General features: G+C 38.0%; 1 protein-coding gene across 7 annotated transcripts in view; it reads right to left on the minus strand.

The window, feature by feature from the left end:
- Nucleotides 1-1,584: 1,584 nt before the first annotated feature.
- Nucleotides 1,585-13,301, minus strand: part of LOC121956315 (AMP deaminase 2) — a 38,904-nt gene continuing 27,187 nt past the window's right edge. For all 7 annotated transcript variants that reach the window (XM_042504476.2, XM_088087854.1, XM_042504468.2 and 4 more), the window contains 14 exons: nt 12,585-12,696; nt 12,303-12,489; nt 11,089-11,227; nt 10,918-11,007; nt 10,706-10,835; nt 10,361-10,555; nt 9,657-9,788; nt 9,392-9,555; nt 8,571-8,697; nt 8,319-8,482; nt 8,082-8,202; nt 7,594-7,767; nt 7,381-7,491; nt 1,585-5,427 (listed from right to left, as the gene is read on the minus strand). In XM_042504476.2, the coding sequence (XP_042360410.1) occupies nt 5,212-5,427; nt 7,381-7,491; nt 7,594-7,767; nt 8,082-8,202; nt 8,319-8,482; nt 8,571-8,697; nt 9,392-9,555; nt 9,657-9,788; nt 10,361-10,555; nt 10,706-10,835; nt 10,918-11,007; nt 11,089-11,227; nt 12,303-12,489; nt 12,585-12,696 (2,062 nt within the window). In that variant the 3' untranslated portion in view covers nt 1,585-5,211. The remainder of the gene's footprint in view (nt 5,428-7,380; nt 7,492-7,593; nt 7,768-8,081; nt 8,203-8,318; nt 8,483-8,570; nt 8,698-9,391; nt 9,556-9,656; nt 9,789-10,360; nt 10,556-10,705; nt 10,836-10,917; nt 11,008-11,088; nt 11,228-12,302; nt 12,490-12,584; nt 12,697-13,301) is intronic.

The raw sequence follows: 13,301 nt of genomic DNA on the forward strand, positions 1-13,301 counted from the left end.
TTATTGTGATTTTCAGCTGTTTTTGGGACATGCAATATTTTGACATTTTTGCCATACTATAGCCTTGCATTTTCTGTCATTTTTTCGACGTTAAATATTAGGGTGTTTTTGGTCCTTTTTGCAACTTTCTATGCCATGGTGTGTCTCAGCAGGCCATTTTATGTTGTTTAACGTGGTTTTCAGCTGTTTTTGAGAAATGTCATATTTTGGCATTTTTGCCATACTATAGCCTTGCATTTTCGGTCATTTTTTCCACATGCCAAAATATGATGTTTTTGGCCTTTTTTTGACATTTTCTGTGCCATGGCGTGTATTAGCAGGCTTTTTTATGCTGTTTAATGTGGTTTTCAGCTGTTTTTAAGACATGTCATATTTTGACGTTTTTGCCATACTATAGCCTTGCATTTTCGTTCATTTTTTTGACGTTAAATATTAGGGTGTTTTTGGTCCTTTTTGCAACTTTCCATGACATGGTGTGTCTCAGCAGGCCATTTTATGTTGTTTAACGTGGTTTTCAGCTATTTTTGAGAAATGTCATATTTTGGCATTTTTGCCATACTATAGCCTTGCATTTCCGGTCATTTTTTCCACATGTCAAAACATGTTTTTTTTTTAACCTTTTTGCAACTTTCAATGCCATGATGTATCTTGCAAAGCTATTTTATGTGGTTTAATGTGGTTTTCAGCGGTTTTTGAGACATGTCATATTTTGACATTTTTGCCATACTATAGCCTTGCATTTTGGGTCATTTTTTCCACATGCCAAAACATGGTGTTTTTGGTACTTTTTGCAACTTTCTATGCCATGGTGTGTTTCAGCAGGCTATTTTGTGTTGTCTAATGTGGTTTTCAGCTGTTTTTGAGACATGCCATATTTTGACATTTTTGCCATACTATAGCCTTGTATTTTCGGTCATTTTTTCAACGTTAAATATTAGGGTGTTTTTGGTCCTTTTTGCAACTTTCTATGCCATGGTGTATCTCAGCAGGCCATTTTATGTTGTTTAACGTGGTTTTCAGTTGTTTTCCAGACATGCCATATTTTGACATTTTTGCCATACTATAGTATGGCTGTTTTTTGGACATGCCATACTATGGTGTTTTTGGCAGTTTTTGAAACATTCTATGCTATGGCATTTCTAGGCACGCTATTTTATCCTATTTTATGCTATTTTTATGCAACATATTATACTCTGACAACTGTATTAATTTTTAACAACATACTATAGTATTACATTATTTTCAAATTTTCAACAGAATTATTTTGTTTGTTTTATTCAGTTTTTGATTTACATACTATAGTATAACGTTTTCATCAATTTTTGAACGATACACTATCGTATTATGTTTTCTCATCAAGTTTTGAATAATATACTTTACAATGACGTTTTTATCAGCTTTTGAATAACATACTTTTGAATTAACGTTTTTTCCATTTTTGAATGACATGCTAACCTTTTCACCAATTTTTTAAAGATATAATATAGTATGACGTTTTCATCAACTACTGAACGACATACTATATATGAGAATCTAAATGGCCATTATGTCACCTGTTAATAAAGGTTATGACACAATACAGAGCTTAGTGAATAATCATGCTTTATTTCATCGTTTATACATTAAACATGTACCTTATCAGAAGCATCGGAATCTGTCAAACACTGGCATCTATTTCAGGCAATAATGTGGCCACAGATCAATGGACATAAAACTAGGAAAACATAAAAATCCCATGTCAAAAAGTGACAACTCTGTGTTAAAAAAGATACTTGATGAGAAAAAATAGAAGCTGAACACAAACATCTCGTAAGTGTGAGAATCAGAGTATACTTGTATTTAATGCACAGAGAACTTAGTACATAGAAATAAATTCATGTAAACTGTAAATCGGTGAATTTGCAGTAAACATTTATTTGAATAACTGGTATGTTTTTTTATTGGTATCCAAACAATCATGGTGTTACTGCTATTAGAAAAATGTTTCTATTAACGATTTCAACTGTTCTGTCTCTTTTGAATCAGTTCCAATGCTTCATTATTTATTGTGATTAATCAAATAACTGATCATAAAAATAATAATCAGCAATAATTGTGATGGTCGAAAAAGTAAAAATGACCAATGTACTGGTTCAAGTTTATCAAATATGAAGATGTGTTACATCTATAGTAGATGTGCTACTGATATTTTAATCAACATTTTGTAATAATTTTCTAATATTGACCAAACAATCAATTAATCCAGAAATGGGTAAGTGGATTAATCAAAAGTGAGAGAAATCAATAGTTGTGGTGTGTTGTTGAGGCAGAGCAGCATCATGACAACTATTGGAGATCAGTATTGGTGAGGTAGGCTGCACTGTGTTGAGTGGCTCTGTGGTGACTCAAAAAGACAGCGAGAGACCATGACGGGGACACACAGTAAACAACAGGTTTAAAAGCTGAACAATATGGACACTGAATGGATGGAAAAGGTTCAGGTCAGTCGAGGTTTTATGGTCTCTCAGTGATAACCTACCACAGCAGGGCGGATGGCTTCAAACAATTGTTCCCATAATTACCTTACAATAGTCAACAAGATGGTTGTTACAACATATGTTGTAAGTGGCAATAATTGGACATAATTACACTTTGTGCTTCAGTCTGTGGACTTTTGCTATTGGTCAATCAGTGTAGATTGATAGTTAGAATGAGTCTTTGCAGTTAAAAAAATCCCCACAAAAATAAAAAGCAAACTACTACTGTGACATGAAAATAATGGTTAGTTATTGTGTGTGTGTGTGTGTGTGTGTGTGTGTGAGTGCGAGAAGGCTGATATCTGACTGACTTTAAATAAGAGGTATGTATCATTTACCTTCAGCGGAACAATGAGTGTGCTGTAATAATGAACTCAGAATAAAATAAAAGAGTTTTAAAAGAGAAAAAAAAGCTACTGTAATATTTAAAAGGCAGAACAGACATTCAAATATACTGTCTGATCAACAAATGAAAGAGGTCACCAACAGAACTGTGGTGAAAAACTATTTTCATGACATAATGCTAATTCACAAAGATCAAGAGCAACAAAGCTGAGTGTTAAACCTTGACATCAATATACTGTGAATATAAAATCTCTTATCTCTATATCCCCTTTAAAAAAATACACTTTATACATGAAATCCAACATACACGCATGTATCGGGATGTTCAGCTCACGACTCTGGTGCATCTCTTGAACACTCAGAAGCTACTGTTAATTCTAGGAGAACAAATACGGGTTCTCATCTTTCATCCTAATCATCTATGAAGCAAAACAGTAGCCTCTAGTAGGTTTAAGAAGAATGCTCACAGTTTGATGGGGAGGCGGACCGTGTCCAGTGGCAGGTAGAGTGATGTGATAACATGAGTCAATATAAAATGTGATCCCAGCTTTTATCAGAAATGGGGTGAGTTTAAAGAACAAAATGCTACAAGAACCATGCAACAGTCTTAACCATGTCCCAGCATGGTTTGCTTGTTTCTACATGGTGAACAATGCTGAGTTTAAATCTGTTTTACTGCAAACAGATTTCTGTCTCAAAAGCTGGTCGGCAGCCCTGAATTAGTGAAGCTTTACATCACAGCTCGCTGTAAAGAACTCATTCTCTCCTGCCATCCATTACTCATGCAGGCATGCAAAGAATAGCACTTATAAGCAGAGGACTAGAGACAAATTCATTTTCCTCCTCAAAGATAAAAAGCTATTTTACACCAAGCATGCAGCTAGGTGGCTTTAGTTCCATCTGCATGGATACAGTATAGAGGCCTACTGTGCATGATGGAGGAGAAAATAGGTGTTAAAGAGAAATACTGGGCATTTCTAGCCCTAAGCTAAAAATGAAAAGGCACTGTGAAGTCTTGGCTTGGTGCATATGTACAGTGCACTGCATGCAAAGGGGAAAAAAACTCCACGACTTTCTGGTTTGTTTATAATGGAAGGAATGAGTGAAATTAGGGACCAAAGGAGGGACAGAGGGTCCAGTGAGGTAACAGTAAGGACACTGTCCTTGGTCAACGCTAAACCCATCCACACTTATTTGTGCTGTAACTGAATTCAACAATGCCCATTTCCCAATTTTTTTAAAAAAAAAAAAATCTCTTCTACCACAGAAATACACCATCTAGCCAAGACAATTTCCAGCATTTACTGGATTTCATTTTGCAGCTAAAGACGAGTGTTTGTGGAATGTTTACAGTCAAGCACAGGAAGTCTGCTTCTCTCCTCACTCAAGGGCTTTGAGTTTCTCTCTTTTGTGTCACTTTCTGAGCTCATTAAAATTATGGAAGAATAATTCTGTTTGCGTAATTTGACAAATAAAAAATCTGAAACCAAGGATGCATGGCTAATATCCAGCGCTGCAGCTTTCAGACAGAAGCTACACTCTCCTCTTCAGTTTCTGTGTATCTCAGATCTTTAAGCCGCTGAAGTGGCTTAAAAAATGAAATCTGATAAATTTTGTTGTGTGGGTACATAAAACCTTCACCTGTATAATTTCAATAGAACTGCATCTGTAATCCTTCATTAGAAGTTTGTATAATGAAGATGAAAGATGCACTAGGTTCAGTTAAGCAAAACTGAGAGCAAGTTTGCTGTGTAGAAAGTGTAAATGTGCTGGTTGTCAGTGTTTCTGTAGTACACAGATACTACAGAGATACTACAGAGATACTACATGCTACATAATATGTCCAGAGAATCAAAACATATCGCTGCCTAACAGAATAAATCACAGGAATTATTTGATGAGCCGCACTGCCGCTTTGACTGCGAAAAACACAACATTGCCCTGGAGTGTCTCTGGCTGGTGTTTCTCTGCTTTTCACCACTGGTGGTGGTCATGTCTGCTAACCTTCATTATGCTGACTGTAACTGAACATGTCACAGAGAACAGCAGAAACGGAGGTTAGAAGAATGAGAAAACAATGACCACGATTTTGGAGTTTTAACAATTGGGTTGAAATTCTTTCCTGCAAACTAAAAATGATTCAAGCACAAGAAATCAGAAACGTTGGCGCTGATATGCTCCGACAGCACTCAATCCTTGGCTTTTGTTTGTCACACATCTATAGTGATGATTGGTGTTTATAATGAATGTAAGATACAACAGAGTAACTCTCGCACCATGTCTCCTCAGTGTCATGCTGGGTGGATCACAGGGTAAGGGGTTTACAGGACACGTCCTGATTACTGTGATTTCAGCGTTGTCCCGGGAGGGGGCCCATGGATAGAGAGTCCTCCTCATCGATAGTGTCCAGCTCTTCAGTGCGCACGGCCTGAATGATGAGCTGAAGCTCCTCAGATAGTGTCTCGCTGCGGTACGCCACGCGGATATCAGGGACATTGGTACGACGGATGTCGTTGCTCAAAGGACCCTCTTTAGCATAATTGGGGCCCAACCAGTAGCTTTTGACCTGGAATTAAGAGAAGCTACATAAGTGGGAAGTTCAGAACTACTGTATATGTTAGGTATGTTGTCAAAAAACTTCATAGTAGAGTATGCTTTCAAAAATCATGAAAAACTAAATAGTATGTCATCAAAACTAATAAAAAAAAGTCATAGTATGTAATCAATATCATACCATGTAATGAAAAATCATGTCAAAAATATTACTGTATAGTATGCCATCAAAAGTCATGCAAATAATGACCATGAAAAATAGCATTTAATGAAAAAAACATGACAGAAACATCAGAAAATAGTATGTCATCAAAAAATGTCTTCAAAAATCATGAAAAAACTTCATATTATAGCATGTAATAAAAAAATCATAAAAAGTCATAGTATAGTATGTCGTCAAAAATAATGAAAGATTGATAGTATGTCATCAAAAATCAATAAAAATTGACAGTATAGTATTTCATCAAAAATCATGAAAAAATGTCATAGTGTAGCATGCTGTGAAAAATCATCAAAAATTGTCATAGTTTGTATGTTGTCAAAAGACATCATAGTATAGTATGTCATGGCAATATCATTAAAAATGTCATAGTATAGTATGTCAAACAACATTATAGTAAAGTATTTCATGAAAAAGTCATCAAAAAGGGTCATAGTACAGTATGTCATTAAAATTGATGATAAAATGTCATCAAAAATGATAGGTGAACGTCAGAGTATGGTATTTTGTAGAATATCACGAAAAAAAGTCACGGCATAATATGTTGTCAGAAATAATGAAAAAACGCCATAGTATACTATGTGATAAAAAATATTATTATATATTATGCCGTCAAAAATTAAGAAAAAAATGTCGTAGTATAGTATGTCATTAAAAATCATTGATAACATCAAAGTATAGTATGTCAACAAGTCATGAAAAATGTCATACGATACTAAATCATCAAAAATCATGAAAACAGGGCGGCCTCTAGCTCGACTGGTAGAGTGTGCGCCCCATATGGCTGAGGCTTCTGCAGCAGCCCGGGTTCGAGTCCGGCCTGTGGCCCTTTGCTGCGTGTCATTCTCCCTTCTCTCTCCCACCTTTCCTGTCAAATTCAGACTGTCCTACCAAAAAGTGAAAATGCTCCAAAAAAAAAATCTTTAAAAAAAAGAAAATCATGAAAACAGTGTAGTATGTCATTGAAAAATCTCAATCTTAACAAATGTCAGACTTCAGTATGTCGTCCAAAATCATAGTGTCTCGTTAAAAAAAAACTCTTAGTATAGAATGCCGTCATAAATCATTAAAAAATGTTATAGTAATTCATTTAATGGGGATGACAGACAACGTGCCGACAAGGTGCTGACACCTTATGCTGCAACGGTTGGGCGACGCAGAGACCGTGCGCTTCAACTTCAGCGTCAGGTAGGGTCAGCTTAACTCCTGCAGTGAGGTAGCAACACACCTCATCCCCACAGTTTTCTGTGTCAGGAGAGAGAAACCCTGTGCGCCACAGAGTGTTACATGACAGAGAGCCCGGTGTGCCTCTGACGGCTTGACAGTGGTTGTGACACCCTATTGTTTATAAAGTTAGAACAAAAAACTCAGACAGTTCAGTGGTACAACAATCTGTGTCCAGTGCTCTAAATTAGTCTGGTAAATTTTGTTGTCTGCAATTCCTCTTAATGGAAGATTTTGAAAATCACCTGCTGCAAGACACAGCTCCACTCAGGATGAGCTGCGGGGGGGGCTCACACTCACACTGACACCGAAATCGCTTGACTCAGTCAATAAATCCATTAATAACCGTTGGGTAAAATGATGATTTCTGTCACTGTGTGTGACAAATACCTAAATAACAGAATACTTGGGTCCAGCCCTGACTGAAATTCATCACTGTACAAGTGTGCCTTATAAAGTGGCCACTCTAGGTATGTTACTGGTTTAAATACACAAAACGAGAAGAGGTATAGATGAGTTTACCTTGTGTGAAAAGCCACTCATGAGGACACTGTTTCTTGCCAGCTCGCACATGTCACAGGAACTTAGTTTCCACACCTGAGTAGCGATGCTGTACTCCTCCATCAGAGGCTCCTGCGCTCAGACAAACACAGAGCACAATGTCATTTCAGCCTCATCACTTCTTTGTACCTTTAATGTCATTTATAGATTGGGAAGAAATTCCTCCATACTGACCTTGGTGAAGTGGAACTGAAGAGGATCATCAGTAGACAGAGAGACCATGAGGCCTCTGGACAGGTACTCTGGCAGCGGGTTACGATGGTAACTAAGGAACAGGCTGTTGTTGCTCAGTGGTGACATGGCGATGCCAATTTGAGCCAAGTAGTAAAGATACTGCAGCACCGGGGCCTGATGGAGGTCAAATACAGACAGTGAATGAAAGATAAATGTAATCTTAATCTTTATGTAATTCCATAATTGAAGGCTTTTATGTTTCCCAAAATACAATGCGGTCCCATTCAATCTAATTGTCACTAAAAATTGCCATCGATTTTAATTAAAGCTCTCTGGCACTGTCAGTCTGCAAAAAGGGAAAATTCAGCCAACATGAAATGTTTAAGCCAGCAACCTAGCATTTGTGAAAACAGTGTTCTTTCAACACAATAAAACCAAACATTTCAAGAGCAGTCTTTTATCAACAATCCAGCATGACCTGTCCTGACCTTTCTGAGCAGCAGTCCGTGGGAGATGTTCTCTGATAACATGAAACCTGACACCAGGTGGTGGATTGGCCCCGCCTCCCCACAGTGAGGTCGCAGCACAAATGTGTGAAAGCCTCTCCGCCTGTGCCACACAAATGTATTTAAAAAACAATATTAAAACCTTTATGTTTTTTTTTTTTTTAAATAAATGAATGGATGCGACGTCTAATGAAGGATCCTTGTGTGGTATAAATGTACCTCCGCAGGTGGTTGAGCACAGTCATATTGGCGTAGGTGTAGTAGAGGTAGTAGGAGTAGGGTGGGTTGTCTTCTTCTGTCCAGTTGGCTGGCAGCGGACTGTCGAGATTGAAAATGTGGTGCTCTGGTTTAGACTCATCATCCACGCTGTCGAAGCCAACCACCTGTTAACACATATGCAACCAAAAATTAACAACAACAATGAGTCTCTTCGAGTGTGTGTCATCAGGAAAGCTTGGAAGTGTTACTCACATGCTCCAGGAAGAGATGCAGCTCAGGATGACTGCGCGGGTTGATCGTGACTTCAAATAGAGGCATGAAAATGTTCTCCAACATCTCCTGGAAATTAGCCAGCTGCTTCTTTGTGTGGTAAACGTCACTGGGGGGATGAGGAAAGAACAGCATCATTAGTCTGTTACCTGTTATCTGTTACAGGCTGGATGACGTCCTTTGCAAGCATCTGATAAATTAATTCCTTTTGGTTCATCCTCTTGTAATAAATATAAGCTAACTCAACATGTACTGTAAAACTATACTAATATCTTGTTATCATATACTTACAGAGCAGATGTTAATTCTTGTTACAAATGTTGCAAAAATACTTGATACACACAAACACTTGCTGTAATGTTTTGGTTTTTTTTTTACTGGGTTTTTAAATGGGACTTAAATATTTAGATTTATCTGTATATGTGCATATGCACAATCTTGCAGTTTCATCTCTTTTTTTCTTGTCATCACATATCTAATCTACATTTTGTTAAGTTATTAACTATGAATGTTTTTGTCTTTATGTATATATGAATGGGAGCCTACTGGGTACCAGGTGACCTTTCAGGCGATCTGCCAGGTGACTTGGCGCAGTAGTATTTGATGGTGTGAGTCTGCATTTTTAACTTGTTTGATGAAGAGCATGTGGCTTAAAATGTCACCCCAGTGGTAATAATGTTAAATATTCATGGAAGCATAATCTAGTGCGCAGACTTTGTTTTTTCTTCTCTTTCAACTCCCACCAATTTAAAAACTTGCACATGTAACACCTTCAAGGCAAAGTAAGTGTGGGGAGAACTTACAAAAGACGAGGGACCTGGATAAGCCAGCGCACGTTATCAGAGTACACTCGATGTTTGAGGGCCCACTTAGCCAGCTTATCCCATTCGTCCCGGGAGCGCCCGTAGATGGACAGACGTAGCTCTGAGTTCTGGTATTTACTCTCCTCCAGGTCAAACATCACCTCCTAAATAAATAAAACAGGAGATATTGATGTGTCAGTTTGTTTATGTATTAATAAATAATTTGAATGAGGTGCATGTATACTTTATATGAATTATTTCACACCTTGACTATGTGCGCAAAGTATTTTCCTTCAATGTGGTTGTCTGTCTTGATGAAGATCTCTCTGAGGATGGATTCTCCAATGGGGTTGTATTTAGCGTTGAACTTGTCAAATCGATGGAATGTGTTGCGGTCCTGATAAGTGAAGCAAAAAGGTCAAACTATCAATTACTCATCTCGTGTTAGGACAAATTTGCATGCCTCCCCAGTGAACGAGTCCCAAATAGTGGACATTCTTTTTGAATTAAAATGGGCCTGCTTTTCACAATAAATATAAATGAAATTAGCTATTTACAAACTTTTACACATTTCATGCAGTATAATCCAAGTCTCATTCATCTACTCTTACGCTCAGTCCTTCCATAACACAGAAATTTTCGCTAAATTCTTACTATTTCAAACCCTTTCACATTTAAGTAGCAGACTCAGGTAACTCAATGAAATACATGAGCAGAGTTTAAACGCTTGCGCTTGCTCAAGTGCGCTTCTTGTTTTGCTACAGTTTTGCTGTTGTTAAAAGCCGTCCCCATTTACTGCAATTCATCAAGAAATTTCTCAGTTTTTTGGATTCTTCATTCACTGTTAAGGCATGTAACAAAAACACTGTTTTCTTCACAAATTCATCACAACATGGCGCGAGTAACTGATATATAAATGATCACTTTGTGGGTCAGGTATTTATTGAAGTTGCTGCTCCTGTTTCTCACCGCATGCATGTCGAGGGTGTCTACACTCAGGTCAAAGGCAGTCAGGTTCATGCTCTCAAACACTTCTTTGAGGGTCTGACCACGGCCTCGTTCGATGTGAACGATCTCCTCGGGGTATTTCTTCATGGCTCTCTTGATGAATCGCAGCAGGTGCTTTTGATTCATGCAGGATGATGCATGTATGTGTGTGTCCACCTGGAGTTAGGACAGAGCAGAATATGTGAGAGGGAGATGTGACCTCAGACCTCAGTGTCAAGTTCAGTCCTGAATGTATCAAGTCCAATTTTTGTAGCTATCAAAATAGCAGCGCTACATTGATTTTGACTGCCAATTGTTGGCTCTTGCCTTTCGTATGTTGTAGAAGTCTCTGTGTGGAACTTTCTTCTGAGCTGCCAGCTCCTTCATCTCATTCAGGAGGATGTGCATCTGGAATTTAGAGCTCAGGTACTGCAGGCGGCGGTAGCAGAAAGACTTCCTGTAAACACAGACTTGTGTCATTTAACATAGACACAGAGATACATACGTCTGTAGAAAGATGGTATCAAAGAAGCACTCACACTGGGCCGTTGATAATGAGGGCCATCATAACATTCATGTCTCCAATGTACTCTGTCAGGTCAGGATAGGGCAGGTCCAGTTCTATGCTTCTGAAGAAGAGAACAGCATAAAAGTTATACAGTCTCACTTTTTAAATAAACACATTTCATCCTGCTGGTACAAACACGTACTTGTCCATGTTGGTTTTCTTGGTGTAGACATGGACTACTCCATCCACCATCTTGCAACCATATCCGGTGTCTGCGGGCATATTCTTGGGGTCCTTGTCATAGGGGTGTGTCTTCGAGACAGGAGGGTGGACTGGGGCATCTGGAAAAGAGGAAATTGATAGTAATTATGTTTCATAATCCTTGCTACAAAAGAATTATCTGAAAATCATTTGCACAATGCCATGATAACTGCTCAGAAAAGAGATTTTTATTACATAGTAGTCCCTTGTGACTACTGTCTTTTCATTTGATAGTCAGATCTTGATTATAAATGCAATAAATGAATCACAATATTGAAACACATACTGAGGAGTGTTTCTCACACACTTTATGCCCAGTGTTTTGCCCACTAGTTCAGCTGGTGGGGGAGAAGGTGAGTTCAGCAAGTTCTTTACTTTCTTTCTGGTATTTTCTACCTGTCAAACATCAATATACAGTACTCATTCATGTATTGCCTTAGAGGCTCATCTTAGACTGTCAAGTTTTTTCAAGCTTGCACATGCTCATTAGTTTCGGTCCTGGAAGAGCTCTTTCAAAAAGGTTTCATGTTACCTTGATCCTAATAAATCCTGAGACAACTTTGCAGAAAGCTGAAACATGTTGCTAATATTACTGTTATAAAAAGGGGAACTGAGGAGAGAAGAAGGACTAGAGTCCAGTGGGAAGACACTCGTCTGATTGGTTCTTAGGGGCAAGTGCTAGAGTTTATCATTGATTAATCTGAAACTTATTCTCTCAATGAATTGATAAATACTTTTGTCTGTTTATCATTGAGCCATGTGTTTTCTGATGAAGGTCTGATATAACAAAGGTTCAAATTCAAGTTAAACATTGTACACCTATGATGGAACCTTTTCTGGTGTTCTGAGGTATAATATTAAAAAAACAAGCTTCCCCTGCAGAAGAGGGGCAGGTAATCTTGAAATGCTTGTAGCCTCTCTGTTGATAGGAATTCCCAGAATAGGATTCCTATGCTACTGTATATGGAGTAACCAAAAATGCGCTGTCACCTTGTTTCAGCTACAGTTTCAAAGTTTATGGCTCAGCCATCACTGGCTCCTTATGAAATATGACAGTCATCCCTATGGGACTCAACAAAAACCCTTCGATATACACTCTGATTGTTTTTCTTCCCAAATGTAACAATTTATGCATTTATTGTGTGAATGAGATACCAGCATCTACAGGGGTTTCAGCTATATCATCATAGTCTGCCAGATCCAGAGGCTTCATCCCGAGGTCCTGCAGGGCATGAGCTGTGGTCTTACAAAAGCACTGCATGGATCGCTTAATGTACTTCTCCCGGATGAATAATGCCTTCACCACACACTTCGCAGCATCTACCAGGTCAGTGAAGGGCACCTGAGAAGATATCAATCCAAAGTAATGAAAAAGAGTTTAAGTTAAAATGCTGATGGAAATAGCATTCATATCTTCTGGACAAAAAACCTCCTCACCCCACACTTTTCCTCTCCGGATATTGAGACTCGCTGGTACTCTCTCTCCATTGGCATTTCCCCCTCCTTAAAGCCATCGTCAACAGTGTCCACGCTCTTCTCCTTCAATAACCTTGAACGATATATAGAGAGAAAAGGAGAGTTGATGAGTGATGAGGACACAGTGATGGAAAGTGTATGATAGACTGTGTGTGAGGATCCTATGTGGCAGCAACCATGTGGATGGATATACACAGGAAAGTACATGATGGAGACAATAATTCAGATATTATTGGTTTTATGAAGTTGTATAGCTAGCAGCTGCTTAGTGCGATCTATTGTTAAAAACAACAGGTATGAAAACTATTCAGTATTCACTTCAATCAAAATACAAAACTCAATAAACAAGGTGATTTTTTTTTACACAAAAAAAAGAAATTGCCTATTTACATACATGTTCAGATCCTTCATCGGTATCAGTATCTTCATCAGAAACTGTGATTGACATGTTGCAGCTTTGTACACATTAAGGTTAACAGTTTGAATTCTGTACTTGCATCAAATTCTAGGACTTTTCAAAGACTTTACAGGCCCTATTAATGCTGCTAGTAAAGTAGCAGGCTTTACAGAAGCACAAAGACAACAATTAAAGAGAAACTTGAATGTGTGAACACTTCTCAATGGTGCTGTGTTACAGTGATGGCAGACAGTATTAAAAGAACTTAACTAAAGTTAGAA

This window comes from Plectropomus leopardus, chromosome 2, assembly GCF_026936395.1.
Source record: "Plectropomus leopardus strain MGB_pleo_1.0 chromosome 2, ASM2693639v1, whole genome shotgun sequence".
Classification (NCBI taxonomy): Eukaryota; Metazoa; Chordata; class Actinopteri; order Perciformes; family Serranidae; genus Plectropomus; species Plectropomus leopardus.